Source organism: Hemiscyllium ocellatum, chromosome 2, assembly GCF_020745735.1.
Source record: "Hemiscyllium ocellatum isolate sHemOce1 chromosome 2, sHemOce1.pat.X.cur, whole genome shotgun sequence".
NCBI classification, from domain to species: Eukaryota; Metazoa; Chordata; class Chondrichthyes; order Orectolobiformes; family Hemiscylliidae; genus Hemiscyllium; species Hemiscyllium ocellatum.
Window position 1 is genome coordinate 37,526,667 of NC_083402.1, and position 19,708 is coordinate 37,546,374.

Consider the following 19,708-nt stretch of genomic DNA (forward strand, 5'->3'; position numbering starts at 1 on the left):
CTACATAGCGCACTGGAGGTCACGATGTTAAATGTCTTCAAGGCAGAGATTAATAAATTCTTAATTTCACAAGGAATTATGGGATACAGGGAGAGTGCAGGTAAGTGGCGTTGAAATGCCCATCAGCCATGACTGAATGGCAGAGTGGACTCGATGGGCCGAATGGTCTTACTTCCACTCCTATGTCTTACGGTCTTCATCAAAAGGAATGAAATGTCTTAGAGCTATACAGCATATTCCAGTAGGGCGGAGATGATTAAATATTTCATTGGCTTGATCACAGGACAGGACAACATACGTCCTGTCAATAAAAGTGAATGACAAGGTTAAAAGAATGATTGAAAAGGTATGCAATTAAAACTTGAAGTTTTCGCATCCTGGTTGAATTTCAAGGGTCATAGCTGCACAAACCATTTAACACTAATTGTTGGAGGTAGGATTGAAAAAAATTACAAAGTGAATGAGCCAAGCAATAATTTGCTACCCTGAATCTACATGACTGAAAAATTCTAATTGCCTTTGAACATTGTTCCATTCTGTGTAACACCACAAGAGCTGGCGTGGTAACATGGAATAATAGTGGAAAAATAGAGAAACTACATCTACAGAATAATAACTGACTACATAGAAAACACATGAAATCATCCCTTGAAAGAAAACCCAAAAGTACATGTGGAGATCGGGAAACAGAACAAAATGGGGCATGGGCTATCTTTAAAATTAGCCACATAACCAGGAGTGAAACAATCATAAAATCTCAACACAACAAATAATGAAACAATATGTGCATCTGCATTGTAAGACAGGGTGCAATCAGGGAATTCAAACCCTCGCAAAAGAGGTCTCTTAAGATTTTGAAAAGGTTTGATAGGAGTATAGGAAATGTGGACCCAGATCAGGGTTAGGACAAAGACAAACAATCAAATATAAGTCAGTTACTGAGAATACCAATGAAGATTTGCAGTCAAACCCCTTTATCCAGAGTGGTCTGAATTTTAAATTCACAGTCAGAGAGAGTGATTGAGGTGAAGAGCAGAGAAAGGGATGCATTCAAGGAAGGAATAAATAGACATGTTAAAGTTAGATGAAGGAGTTTGGGAGGAAGTTTTTGAGAAGCATAAATGCCAACATGGACTAGCTATATTGCAGGGTCCAGTGCTTTCTGTCATTTATATAAATGATTTGGATGTTAAGTATGTAAGTTAGCTCATTGAGCTTGAAGGTTTGTTTTCAGAAGTTTCGTCACCATACTAGATAACATCAGTGAGAGTCTCTGGTGAAGCGCTAGTGGTATGTCCCGCCTCTCTATTTACAGAGATTAGTTTCTTAAGATGGGTGATGTCATTTCTAGTTGTTTTTTTCAAGGGGAGGTTGATAGAGTCTAAATCGATGTGTTTATTGATGGAGTTCTGGTTAGAATGCCATGCCTCTAAGAATTCTCGTGTGTGTCTTTGTCTCGTCTGTCCTAGGATGTGTGTGTTGTCCCAGTTAAAATGGTGTCCTTCCTTGTCTGTATGTATGCAAACTTGTGATAGTGGGTCATGTATTTTAGTGGTGTTCATGTCTCCTAGTGACAAGTTTCCTGCTAGTTTGTCAGATGTTGTGTTATTTTTTACAGTTCTTGCATGGTATGTTGTAAATGACGTGAGTTTTGCTGGTGGTATCTAATGGATCCTTTAGGATCATTAGTTGCTATTTAAGCGCTAAACAGAATCTAATCCTTTCTCACAGCACTTAGAAAATCAGGAGAATTAAACAGGACAGTCTTCCAAAACACAAAACAGACAGAACTAACACACCACGCTTCTATGGATTACCAAAAATACACAAACCAGGGGCCCTCCTTAGACCCATAGTCTCCCTACCTGGTACCCCAACAAACTAGCCAAGGAACTCTACCAAAAACTAAAACACCTAATTGAAGATTCATGCCACTCCATTCACTCCATCCAAGAATTCCTGAACACCAAAGATACCAAGATAGAGGACGATGAAATAATGGTCTCCTTTGATGTTACTGTCCATTTCACATCAACTAGGCCAAAGAAACACTGGCATCACTACTAGGAAAACCAGGACCATAAACACCAGACACCATCAACTTCGTCAGCAAAGACATCATCCTCAAAATAGTGGACCTGTGCCTCATCACCAACTTCACATTCAATAACAATACCTACAAACAAGTCAATGGAACACCTATGGGATCACTAACACTAGGGCTCATAGTGGAAGCAGTAATGCAGAGACTTGAACAAGCTGCCCTCACATCTATCCAACCCAAACTTTGGGTCCGTTACATGGATGACACCTCTGTCAGAACAAACTAGAGGAAACATACAACAGCATCAACAGGCATAAAATTCACAAAAGAGGAGGAGAACGACAACAGACTCCCATTCCTAGATGTGACAGTTGAATTTACAGTTAATGGAGAAGTTTCAACCAGCATCTACAGAAAAGCAAACACTCACGGACCAAATCCTTAACTTTAAAAGCAATCACCCAACACCCACAAACAGAGCTGCATCAAGACATTATTTCAATGAGCTGCATCACACTGCAGTACTCAAGAACTGCAAACAACAGATGAAAAATATCTATACAAAGCTTTCAAGAAATACAGGTATCCAATAAACACAATCCGCCGATTCCTCAGAAGCAAACCCAAACAAGCAGACACAATGCAACCAAAAGCTATAGTCACATTACCTTATATCAAAAACATATCAGAAAGGACTTCCAGACTACTCAGACCCCTTGGAATCATGGTAGCCCATAAGCCTACCAACACACTTTAACAGCGGTTAATGATCCTAAAGAATCCATTACCAGCAAAACTAACATCATTTACAAGATACCATGCAAGAACTGTAAAAAAAAACACATCAGACAAACTAGCAGGAAGCTTGCCACCAGGATACATAAACACCAACTGGCCACCTAAAGACATGACCCACTATCACTAGTTTCTATACATACAGACAAAGTAGTACACCACTTTGACTGGGACAACACACATCCTAGGACAGGTGAAACAAAGACATGCAAGAGAATTTTTACAGGCGTGGCATTCTAGCCAGAACTCCATCAATTAACACATCATTTCGACCCTAACTACCTCCCCTTGAAAATAAACAACTGGAAATGACATTACCCACCTTAAGAAACCAATCTCCAAATAGAGAGGTGGGATATACCACCAGCACTTCACCAGAGACTCACTGATGTTACCTAGTATGGTGATGAAACGTCTGAAAACAAACCTTCAAGCTCAGTTAGCAAACTTACATACTTCTCATCAATCTGAGCTACAAATCTTGTCAAAAATCACTGATTTGGATATGAACATAGAAGGTACGGTAAGTTAGTTTGCAGATGACACCGAAATTGAAGTTGTAATGGATAGCAAAGGCTACCTCAGAGAGTATAATGGGACCATGGTCAGATGGGCCAATGGGCAGAGGAATGGCAGATGGAATTTAATTTAGATATATGAGAGGTTCTGCATTTTGGAAAGGCAATTCAGAGCAGGACTTATATATGTAATGGTAAGGTCTTGGAGGGCGTTGCTGAACAAAGAGACCCTGTAGTGCAGGTTCACAGTTCCTTAAAAGTGGAGTCACAGGTAGAAAGGATATTGAAGACAGAGTTTGGTATGCTTGCCTTTATTGGCCATTGCATCGAGTATGGGACTTGGGAGATCATGTGCAGCTGTATAGGACATTGATTAGGCCACTATTAGAATAGTGTATGCAATTCTCGACTCTCTTCTATAGGAAGGATGTTGTGAAAGAGTTCAGAAAAGATTTACAAAGATGTTGCCAGGGTTGTAGAGTTTGAATTACAGGGAGAGGCTGAATAAACTTAGGTTGTTTTCCCTGGAGTGGCGCTGTGAGAGCTAGTGCTTCCAAATAAGCTTGTTGGACTATACCCTAGTGTTGTGGGATTTTTAACTCAGAATACAATGGACCTTGATCAGTGAGATGTTGCATATTAGTAAGGCAACCAGGGCAGGACATGTACAGTTAATGATAGGGCCCTGGGCAGTGTTGCCAAACAAGGAGGCCGTGGGTTGCAGCTGCATAATTCCTTGAAAGTAGATTCACAGGTGAAGGCAACAGTTGGCACACTTGTCTTCATTGGTCAGTGCACTGAGTATAGGAGTTGGGATGTCATGATACGTCTGTACAAGATATTGGTGAAGAAAAAGTGAGGTCTGCAGCTGCTGGAGATCAGAGCTGAAAACGTGTTGCTGGAAAAGCGCAGCAGGTCAGGCAGCATCCAAGGAACAGGAAATTCAACGTTTCGGGCATAAGCCCTTCATCAGGAATGAGGAAAGTGTGTCCAGCAGGCTAAGATAAAAGGTAGGGAGGAGGGACTTGGGGGAGGGGCGATGGAGATGTGATAGGTAGAAGGAGATCAAGGTGAGGGTGATAGGCTGGAGTGGGGTGGCTTTCAGAATACTATATTCACTCAAGTCTCCCTTCTATAGGAAAGGCATTGTTAAATTGAAAGGGTTCAGAAAATATTTACAAGGATATTGCTGAGGATGGAGGGTTTGGACATTACAGAATGACTGAATAGACTGGGGCTATTTGCCCCTGGAACGTCGGTGACCTTCTAGAGGTTTATAAAATCATGAGGGGCATGGATTAGCCAAGGTCTTTCTCCCCAAGGTATAGAGGGCATAGGTTTGAAGTCAGAGGGGAAAGATTTAAAAAGGACCCCAGTGGTAACTTCTTCACGCAGAGAGTGGTGCGTGTATGGAATGAGCTGTCAGAGGAAGAGGAGGCGGCTGGTATAATTACAGCATTTAAAATATATCTGGATGATTACATAATCAAGAAGGGTTCAGAGGGATGTGGGCCAAATGCTAGCAAATGGGAGTAGATTTATTTAGGATATCTAGTTAGCATGGATGAGTTGGACCGAAGGGTCCGTTTCTGTGCTGTATAACTCTATAACACAGAAGGTGTGAATCTGCAATTGTCATCACGTATTACCTAATTTCAATTTCACTAAGAATTGAACTGTAACCAGTTTGAGATTGTAAGGTGGATTAATGATATGGTTCACATTTACATGTACTGTCACATGACCTTGCTCTAGAGCTCCTCAGTTCCTCGAAGTGTGAAGTCAAATTAACTCCTTTATCAACCCCATCATTTTAGTTTAAATACAGCAACTATGAAGGGGATTACACACAATATAAGGTTATCATTTTCTAACCTTTTTTGTCTGCAATAACTAATTTTGATGATTACCAACTTGAGGCCATCGTGGAATACTGCCATTTTGAAATGTCCTTTCCTGTTGAGTTTGGTTGGAGCAAAACGTTATGACAAACTAATGCTTGAAGCCAGCTGTTGACACCTGGCATTCAAAAATGTTCATTTGCCAGACTCGAAAGGAACACTCTCCTTCTTGGAGGATATTCCGAGTTCTAATTCCAAAGAAACATTCAGGATATTGGGACAAAATCCTAGAATTCTTTCCCTAATGACATTGTGGGTCTACCTACAGCACACATTGACTGCAGTGGTTCTAGAAGGCAGCTCACCACCACCTTCGCAAGGACTGTTAAGGTTGGGTGATACATGCAGACCAGTTACCATGGAAAAGTGGCAATGTTGTTGACAGCCTAATGTTGAGAAGATTAAATTATTTCTGAAAGAAAGCTTTGATGATCGCTGATACAAGAGCAACATTAATACTAACTAAATCAGACAGAGAATCCTCAGTTAAGATTAATCCCTTGGGAGAGAATGGATTTACTGAAACATTGTTCGGCATGTTAGAACTTAAAATTTCTAAAATATCTGCAATCTCCATCTTAATGGCTGAAACTAGTACTATACTGATATGGATGGAACATTGTATATATTCATGGGGTGGAGGTGTCACTGGCTGGACCAGCATTTACTGTCCATCCCTAATGAAGATGGTGTTAAGAGGAGGTGCTGAGCTGCCTTCTTGAACTGTGCAGACTTTGTGGTGTAGGGACATCTACCCACGGTAAGGACGGGGAACAAGCTCAAAACCTTAGAGCCCAAAATAATGAAGAACAACAATAGTTTCCAAATGTGGCCTTGACATCAAGGGCAGTCACTTTCACTTCACTTCTGGAATTCAGCTCTTTTGTTCATGTTTGAACCAAGGCTGTAACAAGTTCAGGAGCTGAATAGCCTTGACAGAACCCAAACTGGATGTCAGCGAGCAGGACATTGCTGAGCAGGTCCTACCATCACTTACTGATGAGCGAGAGTGGACTGATGAGGCAGTAACTGGTTGGGGTGGATTTGTCCTGTGCATTTTGTTGTACTCCTACCATGCCAACCCAATACCTACATGGTCTCACCATATGGTCCATTTAACATGAAATAAAATAAAGTCCAAAATGTACATTGCAGTATATTTATCTGGAAGAAAACACCCATAATCAAACAAAAGTGCTTACAAAATGTACATTTCTTCAACTGCAGAATGCTTATAACAAAAAGCATTTAATTGAAGTGCATATTCCTCATAGCAAGCATTGCAATATCAAAGACCCAATTCCCACGTTATGACCACTTGCAGCTACCCGACTGTGATAATGGATGTTATCCAGTAATAGAAAACTACATGCTCAAGTCAACAGATCGCGAAATGTCAAGCAAGGATATTTTTGATAAAACAGAGCAGACATTTTGTACAAAGAAAAGACATTTAAATACCTTTAATGCTTTTACTGACCCTTTTGATCGTTTCTTTTGACAGATCTTTTGATAAGTTAATGTTGTTATGCACGTTTTATAAACATTCATGTCTACTTTTCATAATCCTTTCCCTTAAGACCATAAGACATAGAAATGGAAGTAAGGCCATTCGGCCCATCAAGTCCACTCCGTCATTCAATCATGTCTGATGGACATTTCAACGCCACTAACTCACACTCTCCCTGTACCCTTTAATTCCTTGAGAGATTAAGAATTTATCAATCCCTTTCTTGAAGATACTTAATGTCCTGGCCTCCACTGCACTCTGCGGCAATGAATTCCACAGGCCCACCACTCTCTGGCTGAAGAAATGCCTCCTCATTTCTGTTCTAAATTGACCTCCTCTAATTCTAAGGCTGTGCCCACGGGTCCTAGTATCCCCACCTGACGAAAACAATTTCCCAGCTTCCACCCTTTCTAAGCCATGAATTCTCTTGTAAATTTCTATTAGATCTCCCCTCAATCTTCTAAACTCTAATGAATACAATCCCAGGATCGTTGGCTATTCATCGTATGTTAGGCCTACATTCCAGGGATCATCTATGCGAGTCTCCACTAGACACACTCCAGTGTCAGTATGTCCTTCCTGAGGCATGGGGCCCAAAACTGGACACAGTATTCTAAATGGGGCCTAACCAGAGATTTATAAAGTCTCAGTAGCACGTCGAGATCCTTTTGTATTTTGGATTTATGAATTTTCTCACCATTTAGAAAATAGTCCATACCGGTGTTCTTTTTCCCCAAAAGTGTAAGACCTCACATTTGCTCACATTGAATTTTATCAGCCATTTCTTGGACCATTTTCCTAAATTGTCTAAACCTTTCTGCAGCCTCCCCACATCCTCAGTTAGCCTGTCCACCTAACTTTGTATCATCAGCAAACATTGCCAGGATGTACCCAGTCTCTTCGTCAAGATCAATAAAATATATCGGGAAGAGCTGCGGCCCCAACCTGAAACCTGTGGGACGCCACTTGTGCCATTCCAAAAAAGAACCTTTTCTCCCAACTCTCTGCCTTCTGTCAGACAGCCAATCCTCAATCCATGCCAGTAGCTCACCTTGAACATCATGGGTCCTCACCTTACGCAGCAGCTTCCCGTGAGGTACCTTATCAAGTCCTTTTTGAAGTTTAGATAGATGACATCCCCTGGGTATCTCTGGTCGAATCTACTTGGTGCCTCTTCAAAGAAGTCTAACAGGTTTTTCAGGCACGATCGCCCCTTACTAAATCCATGCTGACTTGTTCTAATCAGACCTTGCACTTCCAAGAATTTAGAAATCTCATCCTTAACAATGGATTCTAGAATTTTACCTGCAGCCAAGGTTAGGCAATCGGTCTGTAATTTTCCATTTTTTCTCTTGATCCTTTCTTGAACGAGGGGGTTACAACAACGATTTTCCAATCATCTGGGACTTTCCCTGACACCAGTAATTTTTGAAAGATCACAACCAATGCTTCTGCTATTTCTTCACCCACCTCCCTCGGAACTCTAGGATGTAGCCCATCGAGCTAGCTTACCTTCGTATTTGATCCTCTCCTTTCTTATTTCTCGCTTTGTTATCCTCTATTTGTTTGAGTCTTCCCAACTCAGATTTCCCAGTGCTCTTGGCCACTTCATACGTTCTCTCTTTTTCCTGACTTCCTTTGTCAGCCATGGCTCTCTAATCCTCCCCTGGGTAATCTTTCTTTTCTTTGGGATGAACCTCTATACGGTTTCCTCAATTACACCCTGAATCCCCGCCATTGTTGCTCTGCTGTCTTCCCCACTAGGATCTGCTTCCAGTTAATTTCCATCAGTTCCTCTCTCATGCCGCTGAAAATACCTTTACTTAACTGTAACACTATTACATCTGGTGTTGCCTTCTCTCTTTCAAAATGCAGACTGAACGCCACCATATTATGATCGTTGCCCCTTAAGCGTTCTCTGACTTTAAGATCTTTTATAAAGTCTGGCTTGTTACATAGCACTAAGTTCAGAATAGCCTGCTCCCTTGTGGGCTCCATCACAAGCTGTTCCAAAAAGCCATCCTGAAAGTATTCCATGAATTCCCTTTCTTTGGATCTACCAGCAACATTATTCACCTCGTCCATTTGCATATTGAAGTCCCCCATGATCACTGTGATCTTGCCTTTCTGACATGCCTTATTTACTTCTTGGTACATCTTGCACCCCTGGTCCTGACCACTGCTGGGAGATCTGTACGTAACTCCCATTATGGTTTTTTTTGCCTCTGTGGTTCCTCAACTCCACACACACAGACTCCACATCATCTGACCCTAATGTCTTTCAGTGCCATAGATTTAATTTCATTCTTAACTAACAAGGCAACCCCGGCCCCTCTGTCCACCTCCGTCTTTTCGATACGTTGTAAATCCTTGGATGTTTAACTGCCAGGCCTGAACCCTTGCAATCATGTCTCTGTGATGCCTATCACATCATAGTCATTTACAAGGATTTGTGCTGTTAATTCATCTACTTTATTACGAATAGGAACATTCAGGTAAAGCACCTTAATGCTAATTTTCTTATCCTCATGATTTCCACCACCTTTAGTAATATGTCCTAAGCTATCCTTCCTTTTTGCTTCATTCCTCGTCCGCCTTGAACTTAAACTCTGCACACATGCTAACCCACTGCTCATCTTTCTACTTGACTGCATACTTCTTGTTGCTTTTGGTTTCCTTTCCTCTTTGACTCACAATTTTAAAGTCCTATTTATCCTTTTCACCAGAACACTGGTTCCAGATCGGTTCAGGAGGAGACCGTCCCTTAAGGGCATCTGATTATCATTTCCAAAGGGGTACCCTGGTCATCCAAGAAAATTCACAAGGCTCAATCTGGCTCCCATTAGGTTTAATTTTTGCACTTTGCGTTGAGGTCATCACCGTAATGGAGGCAGACGCTTATGTCTATGGGTAGATATTGACTATCCATGTCACGTCCAACTAACTGAGATACACTGTGTGATTCCTACCCCAGTGGAAAATGGAAGGTTTATTTTGGGGAGGGGGTGGGTGGATGGAGAAAAGTTCTCATTTTTCGGCTCATTCACTATTTTTGTCACAGGAGAGTGGTTCTTCACCTTGGAAGAAATCCAGACATTCTTGATCAATATACTGATCAACATCACAAGCCTTATTGCCAACATAAAATGCTAACTTTTTGTGTAATCTAACTTTAGAGGATTTTTCCAGCCTTCTTTCTGACTCAGCTAATGCCCAGTTTTAAATTTTGACCACTGAATGTATCAGCTAGTATTGGCAGTGAACAAAAGTTTGAAGCTTCATTTGGGTGGAGTGAGAGAGGGGGGAAATGAGAAAGTGGGATATCAGAACAGAGTTATTCTTAAGATAGAAGTCCATGGTATTAAAAGGGACAGCTACAATGCAAGAACTAATCTGTTCAGAGGTAAGCAGCAGACTAGCTAAGCTGTTTTTATAAATTCATTCAGGAGAGGAGGGTGTTGCTGGCAAGGCCAGCATTTATTACCCATCCCTAATTGCCCAGTGGGCAGTTAAATGTCAACCACATTGGTGTAGGTCTGGAGTCACTTGTAGGCCAGACCAGGTAAGGAAGGCAGTTTCCTTCTCTGAAGGATAATAGTGAATCAGATGGGGTTATTTCCATAATCAACAATGGATTCATGGTCATCATTAGACCCTTAGTTCAACTTTCACCATCTGCTGTGGTGGGATTGGAAAGGGGGTTCCAGGAACATGACCTGGGCCTCTGGATTAACAGCTCAGCGATACCACCACTAGACTATCGCCCCGCAGTGTTGAAAGATACAAAGTTAATTGTTGTTCTTAGAGCAGAGCAGCTGAAGGGAATACCTAAAAGTCAGTCAAGAGTGAAAATTTAATACAGCAAATGTAGATAAACTATAGTCTACGGCAAGTGGGTAAGTAATGGGACTTCAAAATTAAAATAAATGACAAAATAATTAGAGGGGTAGCAAGGAGAAATTTCTCTATAAAGGATCATCAAGGTTCAGAATGCAATGCTGAGAAGAAAGGAATTTGATTTTAGAAGACAATTGGATATGTACTTGAAGATGAGAAATTTGCAGGGTCTGGGTGAAAACTGGGGTGTGGGACAGGATTTGAAGAGTCAGCACTAATACAACAGACTGAACTGTGTAAAATTATAGGAGACAGACAGAGAAAATGAGAAGCACATGAGGAGCAAAAATCCGGAACAGACTGAGACTGGTTTTGTTGTATGGATGAAGACCAAGAATAAAAATCCAGGATGTGTGAGTCACGCACTGTGGTTAAAAGAATGTGGTTAGACTAGATTTTGTTTTTGGACTTTTAGAATGGTCTATGCAGCTTTTGGAAACTGCAGTTGGAAAGGAATTTCAATCTGTGACAAAGTCAATATGGCCCAACCAAATTAAACACTCCCTGTATTTCAAAACCAATTTTAAATGAATTGGCAAGACAACAGGTTGTCCTCTTAAGGAGAAAATCAAACTTAACCTTGAAGTATGAAAATTAAATATTCACTGCCCCACGTTCAAAGAATAATTCAAGGTCAAGTCTTAGAATAGGTTTTGATAAAGTAAAAAGTGCAAATTGTTGCATTTCTTGAAAAAAAAATCTCCAATGAAAATGGCAGCTCACCATGTGTTTAGAGTGACTAATACAGAGGTAGGCAAACAACCTAAACTTGAGCCAGTGGAAATTTCTAAACCTAAGGATAATCTATAGTTGACATTTAACTTTAATAAGCGTCGGGGATCAACTTTAATTTCCAAGTGGAAATGTCATAAATTGAGCTGCTGTGGCCATTCTGGGGAGGTAACAGGGAAACACACTCAGTTTAAACGTCAGATTCCAATAAGGCATCACTTGTTAACTTTCTGACCACAGTCAGGTCAGCAAGAAGTGGCCAAAGTCTGGTTCTTTGTTCCTCCTGCTGTCTGTCTGAGTTTAGTCTCCAGCTGCTGACCCCCAGCATTCTGAGTCCAGAGCGAAGGACCACAGTTTCCTTCTGAGCTTAGAGGAGGACTGAAGGAAAATTGTTAATCTTTTAGGCCTGGATCTTGGTTTCAGTAGGCTCTACGTGGTGGGGAGATTATTTCCCTCTGTGCCTCAGGCCTTTAATTTCTGTCAAGGTTGAGAAGTTAATGTCAGCACCCATTGAGTTTAAAAAAAATATATATTTTCAGATGTCAGTATTGCTGGCTAGTCCAGCATTTAGTGCCCATCCTTGATTGCCCAGAGGCTAGGTAAGAGTCCAACACACTGCTGAGAGCCTGGAGTCACATGTAGAGCAGACCAGGGCAAATTTCCTTCCATAAAGGATGGAGTGAACCAGACTAGTTTTGACGAGAATTAACAGTGTTTGCATGCCATTAGACAGCGAATCATCAAATTTCACTGTCTGAAATGGTGGATTTTACACCCATGTCTCCAACAATAGGAACCTGGGTCTTTGGATTACTATTTCAGTAACAAACAACACGGTGAGGTGGTGGTGTGGTGACAGCAAAATTAAAGACGATAATAATTTTATTGCCTTTCCTTAGGCAAAAAAAGAGCAATAATAAAAACAGTCTCAACCACCATAGCACATTAGTGTCAAAAATGATAACTTTCCTTTAAAGATTTGCATTTGTAGAAAACATATATTAGTTTTTCAAATGTCCTGTTGCATTTAAGTACCATCAATTTGCAATGGTATGACCAGTCAGTAATCGCAACACATAATTTATTCAAAGTAACATTTCACCAAATGGAAGAAACAAATCTGATTTTGCCAATATTGATTACAGAGGAAATGATGGCTAAGATGCTGGAAAAACAAATGATTTTCATTGTTTAGAGTCACTCTTCCATCTACCTGCACCATAGGAAGAGACAGAGGGCATTAGTTTAACATTTCGCTGTACTTCTGGCAATGCTGTAGTCCTGCAATTCTGCACCAAACTGTTAGTCAAGTGTCTACATGTCCCAAATCTATCAGCAAATGACTAAGGAAAGAGTGTTAACAGGTGACATTTTTTTGGTTTCCCCACCGTTGAGCCAATTGAGCTAAAACCTTGGTAACAACCACAAAGAGTTACTGTAAGGAATTAATTACTGGGGATTGCAGGAATTTGTAATGTGTAATCGCCTGATCTGAATATTCAAATGAGAATTTGTCCCATGTTAAATTCAACATTTTCTACAAAGCAGGCAATCTGAATTCAAGTCTCAACTTAGATTTTAACAGCACAATAAACCTAGTCAATATTTTGACAGTGAAAAACATAGGAAATTGATTATTTTAATTGCAAGAAGTACATTCACGTGTTCTGTGGAAGGTAAGTCAATGATTAATTTTGGTTATGAATTGTGACTTGTCTTGGAGTGCATTTCAGTCAGCTCCTAGAAACAGCACAACATACCACATACACTGGTGATTCAAATGCCACAGTTTCACAGCACTGAAAGGGGCCCTTCTACCCATCATGTCTATACGACAGAATTACAGAATCCCTACAGTGTCAAAAGAGGCCATTTGGCCCATCAAGTTTGCCTTACTTCTGATCCCTCTATCATGGCAAAAAATTTCTTATCTATCCGGTGTCTTCTCTATTCTAAGGAAGACAACTCCAGCCTATTTAGTCTCTCTTCAGAGCTTAAAGACTCTACCCCAGGCAGCACCCTGGTGAATCCCCTTGCCCGAAACGTTGGTTTTCCTGCTCCTCGATTGCTGCCTGATCTGCTGTGCTTTTCCAGCACCATTCTAATATGGACTCTTTCCTGACCTCTCTGCCCACCCCACTCCGGCCTATCACCCTCACCTTGACCTCCTTCCACCTATTGCATCTCCAACGCCCCTCCCCCAAGTCCCTCCTCCCTACCTTTTATCTTAGCCTGCTGGACACACTTTCCTCATTCCTAAAGAAGGGCTTATGCCCGAAACGTCGATTCTCCTGCTCCTTGGATGCTGCCTGACCTGCTGCGCTTTTCCAGCAACACATTTTCAGCTCTAATCTTCAGCATCTGCAGTACCCACTTCCGCCTTTTTTCCACCTTCTCTAGTGTAATCACATGCTTCCTATAGTGTGGCGACAGAACTGCTCACTGTATTCCAGTCATGGCCTAATTAACTTTATATCCAGTTCCATCATAATCTCCTTCTTGTATTCAATATCTTGACTGAGAAATAAATCTAGGCTAGTACCCCATACGCCTTCTTAACCACTTTATCTATCCGTCCTATTGCCTTCAAGCATCTATGGACATGCTCATACAAATCCCTCTGATCCTCTATTTCCTAGGCTCCTGCCAAACATTATGCATTCCCTTGCCCTGTTGGTTCTTCCAAAATACATTACCTCTCAAATTTCAGGATTAAGTTCCATTTGCCATTCTGACCAAACAACCTTTTACCATCCTACAGTCTAAAGCTTTCCATTGTTTCTAAAGTAGCAAGGAGCACAGCGCCAAACCCCAGCAACACTGAATGGAGGCTGCCAGTCACAACAACCGCTTTCGACCAACATCCTCTACCAAATTGGGATCCAATTTCCCAAATTGCGTAGGATGCCATCTTAATGAAACAACAACTCTCTAGACTAACCATAAGGTTTTCCCTTACTCTCAAGACAGAATTGCAATCGAAAATCTGACTGAACGTAAAAAAGTAATGAACTAGGAGCAGGAGTAGGTACCTGGTCCTTTGAGCCTGCTCTGCTATTCAATAAGGTCAAGATGATCCTTTTGTGGACTCAGCTCCACTTACTGCCCTCTCACCATAACCCTTAATTCCCTTACTGTTCAAAAATCTACCTTTGCCTTAAAAACATTCAAAAAAGGTACCTCAACTACTTGACTGGGCAGGGAATTTTCCAGATTCGCAATCCTCTGGGTGAAGAAATTCCTCTTCAACTTAGTCCTAAATCTGCTCCCTCTTATTTTAAGACTATGTACCCTAAAGTATCATCTAAAACCAATGATCAATAATCATCTCATGAAGATGGCTCAGTCTGATTCAGTCACCATGGAGTCCCAGTTGAAAACGCAGTGACCCCATATGAAACTTTACAAATGGACCCCTTGAATTTGTTGCGAAAACCAAGGAAACACTGCTGAATCAATACTTGCAACACTTAGCATGTACCCAAACAGTCCACTTTACACCACAGACCCAAGCACATAACAGCAATACTTTACCATTCTATCACCTAGCTTGTTTTCTATTTCAGACAGATGCTTGATAAACAATTGCTCTGCTTATACTTATCAGAATAATTCCAATTACATTCACTGAAACCATTCATCATCAGGGTCTCATCAATAAGTAGAGATCAAGAACTGTATAATTTGTCATGCATTGACATTAAATATTTATAAAATCAATCAAATATAACTGAATTTGAAAAAGAACTTGTTTAAATATTCAACATTGCAATATCATTTAGAGTATTTATGATTAGCAATGTTGCTCAACTAGGGCTCATAATGGAAAAACAATGCAATCAATTGAAGTAAATTACACCTTTTACTGAACTATATAGAACTGCCAAGCAAAGATGAAGAATTTTTTTTATAGTGAGGATGGAGAAGTCAGAACGATTATGAAACCAGTTTATTTCCTCAATTAACAAGGTATTAATTGAGGAAATAAACTGGTTTGAGAAGATTCAATAAACTCATGCTTGGGCTGGAACATAGTTGCTTTGATGTTCTACAAAAACTATTTGATTAGATTGAGTCTTATATTGTTAGGGCATCACAATTAAAAGTGAGAGAATTGAGATGTATGGAGACTTCCATATCAAAACTGTCGAGTGTTGCAGAATACTCTAGCATTTGCAGCATCAACTGGCCATATCTACTTTATGAAAGAAGGAAAAAGTTAATCTACAAAAACAGATTGTCAGACATTATTTCAGCAAGCTTACTTTATCATCAGAATCTTCATGTCTCTGTCATCCCCCTCTCGCAACTCAATCTTGCTGGTCAGCGTGAGTGAGACTCCTGTCTTTGCAAGCTGGGAAAGTATATTCTCTTTGTTGGGGTCATTTGGGTCAACCGCCCCCTCCCCTGTGAAGAAAGAAATTGAAGTAGGTTTTACCGATAGCAACTGGTACTTTCAGTATCACGCAAACTTTTATGCTTAAACCATTCCAGATGATTTGTAATATCTGGGCAAACATCTAGCAGCTATCAAGACATAAAGCATGTACACAGTTTTCTTGACAGCATTTGCTAAAATGCTATCCTTTTTGGTAGACTTCATTACTATATTCACTAATTTAATGATTTGGAGATGCTGGTGTTGGACTGAGGTGTACAAAGTTAAAAATCACACAACACCAGGTTATAGTCCAACAGGTTTATTTGGAAGCACTAGCTTTCAGAGCGTGGCTCCTTCATCAGGCAATAACCATGCTTCCAAATAAACCTGTTGGACTATAACCCGGTGTTGTGTGATTTTAAACTTTGTACACTTAATTTAATGATATTGTAATGCTGGAAAACACATTATGATGAGAATATCACATTTCCAAAAAAATCCTGAAAAGGAGTGAAAGGGGGAGGGGAGTGGGAGAGGACAAAAAGATGTGGATCAAGAGGCTGACTTACAGTAAGACCAGTAATGGAGAGATATCAGAAACCACAGCCAGGTGAGAGTGCAGGGAAAAATCATTGGTGAATGCATCTATTCTTCAAAATAAAAAGTAAGGCCATCACAGTTTGTGTTTATAACTACTGTGTTTTCTGCTCTCTTTTCTTAAGAAACCAACTGCGTAAGTATTAGGTCGACACTGACGATTTTTCATTTATAAAAACATTGAAACATTATAAAAACACCACAACTCGGTGACTTTTACTTTAGTGATGGAGAGGGATAATCGTGCGCTGCAGGGCAAGAGCTATAGCTGGGGGCAGGGAAATTATGATGCAGTGAGGCATGACTTAGGATGTGTGGATTGGAAAAACAGGCTTCAAGAGAAGAACACTAATGAGATGTGGGGATTGTTCAAGGAGCAGCTACTGCGTGTCCTCGATAGGTATGTACCAGTCAGGCATGGTGTAAAGGGCCTTGTGAGGCAGCCGTGGTTTAGTAAGGAATTGGAGTCCCTTGTGAAAGGGAAGAAGGCGGCATATGTAAAGATGAGGCGTGAAGGTTCAGTAGGGGCGATTGAGAGTTATAAGGTAGCCAGGAAGGAGCTAAAGAGGGAGCTAAGAGAAGCGAGAAGGGGACATGAAAAGTCTTTAGCTGGTAGGATTAGGGAAAACCCAAAGGCTTTCTATAGGTATGTCAAGAATAAAAGGATGACTAGGGTAGGTATCGGTCCAGTCAAGGATAGTAGTGGGAAGTTGTGTGTGGAGGCGGAGGAGATTGGAGAGACATTAAATCAGTACTTTTCATCAGTATTCACTCAGGAACAGGACACTGTTGCTGATGTGAATATGGAATCACAAATAATTAGAATGGATGCCCTGGAAATATGCAGGGAAGAGGTTTTGGGAATATTGGAAAGGATGAATATAGATAAGTCTCCTGGGCCTGATGGCATTTACCCCAGGATCCTATGGGAAGCTAGGGAGGAGATAGCAGAGCCATTGGCCTGGATTTTTATGTCGTCATTGTCAACGGGAATAGTACCAGAGGACTGGAGGATAGCGAATGTGGTCCCATTGTTCAAGAAAGGGAGTAGGGATAGCCCTAGTAACTATAGGCCAGTGAGTCTGACTTCAGTGGTGGGCAAAGTCTTAGAGAGAATGGTAAGGGATAAGATTTATGAACATCTGGGTAGGAATAACGTGATCAGGGATAGCCAGCATGGTTTTGTGAAGGGCAGGTCGTGCCTCACAAACCTTATTGAGTTCTTTGAGAAGGTGACTAAGGAAGTGGACGAGGGTAAAGCAGTAGATGTTGTGTATATGGATTTTAGTAAGGCGTTCGATAAGGTTCCCCATGGTAGGCTAATGCTAAAACTTCGGAGGTATGGCATTGAGGATACATTAGAGGTTTGGATTAGGAATTGGCTGGCTGGAAGGAGACAGAGGGTAGTAGTTGATGGATTATGTTCATCTTGGAGCGCAGTTACTAGCGGTGTACCACAAGGATCTGTTTTGGGACCATTGCTTTTTGTTATCTTTATAAATGATCTAGAGGAAGGACTTGAAAGCTGGGTAAGCAAGTTTGCGGATGACACAAAAGTCGGTGGAGTTGTGGATAGTGAGGAAGGAAGTGGTAGGTTACAGCGGGATATAGATAAGTTGCAGAACTGGGCGGAAATGTGGCAAATGGAATTCAATGTAGCTAAGTGCGAAGTCATTCACTTTGGTAGGAATAACAAGATGATGGATTACTGGGCTAATGGTAGGCTACTTGGTAGTGTGGATGAGCAAAGGGATCTTGGTGTCCATGTACACAGATCTCTGAAAGTTGCCACCCAGGTAAATAGTGCTGTGAGGAAGGCATATGGTGTACTGGGCTTTATTGGCAGAGGAATTGAGTTCCGGAGTCCTGAGGTCATGTTGCAGTTGTATAAGACTCTGGTGAGGCCTCATCTGGAGTATTGCGTGCAGTTTTGGTCGCCATACTATAGGAAGGATGTGGAAGCTTTAGAACGAGTGCAGAGGAGGTTTACCAGGATGTTGCCTGGAATGGTAGGAAAATCTTATGAGGAAAGGCTGAGGCACTTGGGGCTGTTCTCATTGGAGAAGAGAAGGTTTAGGGGAGATCTGATAGAAGTGTATAAGATGATTAGGGGTTTAGATAGGGTAGATACTAAGAACCTTTTACCGCTAATGGAGTCTGGTGTTACTAGGGGACATAGCTTTAAATTAAGGGGTGGTAGGTATAGGACAGATGTTAGGGGTAGATTCTTCACACAGCGGGTTGTGAGTTCATGGAATGCCCTGCCCGTATCAGTGGTGAACTCTCCTTCTTTATGGTCATTTAAGCGGGCATTGGATAGGCATTTGGAAGATATTGGGCTAGTATAGGTTAGGTAGGATTCGGTCGGCGCAACATCGAGGGCCGAAGGGCCTGTACTGCGCTGTATCCTTCTATGTTCTATGTTCTAAACAGTAGGGAATATCAAGTTAAAAAAATGGTGGAAGGAGAGCAGTGCATTTTGCATCTGGAAGCTTTCCTGGTGATTTCCCTCGGCTTTTCCAAATATGAAGGGACTGTGTTTTGAGGAGAGATTGAGAAGATTGGACATGTACCCAGTATATATTAAGTGAGAAGGATAGCTTTTTAAAAACAGAATCTCCACATTGTGGAAGCAGGCAATTTGACCTTTCAAGTCCACAACAACCATCTGAAGAGGATCTCACCTAGACCGACCCCTCCTAGCCTATCCTTGTAACCCTGCATTTCCTGTGACTAATCCACCCAACCATGCTCATCCTTGCATACTATGTGCAGTGTAGCATGGCCAATTCACCTAACCTGCAATTTAGATTAGTTACAGTGTGGAAACAGGCCCTTCGGCCCAACAAGTCCACACCGACCCACCGAAGCGCAACTCACCCAGATCCAATTCTTTGGACTATGGGAGAAAACTGGAGCATTTGGCGGAAACTCATGCAGACATGGGGAGAATGTGCAAACTCCACGCAGACTGTCACCTAAGAGTAGAATTAAACCTCGGTCCCTGACGCTGTGAGACATCCGTGCTGACCCACTGAGCTTGAAATGAAGGATTATAGAGAAAAGGCATTAAAGTGGAGTGAGGATTGTCAGATCAACCATGATCTGGGTGGGAAGAGCAGATGTGATGTTTTGAATGGCCTACTTCCACACCTACATTGTATAGTCTTATGGTCATCTACTAAGACCAGGGAGACAAGCTGTTAGCAAGTGTCTTTGTGAATGTATCCTTGATTGTTAGGGGCATGGTAGCATAGCGGATATGTGGCTGGACAAGAAATCCCAAAGCAGGGACTAAACATCAGGAGACACAATTTCAAATTTCACAAAGGC

General features: G+C 41.3%; 1 protein-coding gene across 3 annotated transcripts in view; it reads right to left on the bottom strand.

Annotated features, from left to right (window-relative positions):
• iqgap2 (IQ motif containing GTPase activating protein 2) overlaps nucleotides 1-19,708 on the bottom strand; it is a 355,835-nt gene that overhangs the window by 47,210 nt on the left and 288,917 nt on the right. For all 3 annotated transcript variants that reach the window (XM_060835869.1, XM_060835872.1, XM_060835870.1), the window contains one exon: nucleotides 15,663-15,804. In XM_060835869.1, the coding sequence (XP_060691852.1) occupies nucleotides 15,663-15,804 (142 nt within the window). The remainder of the gene's footprint in view (nucleotides 1-15,662; nucleotides 15,805-19,708) is intronic.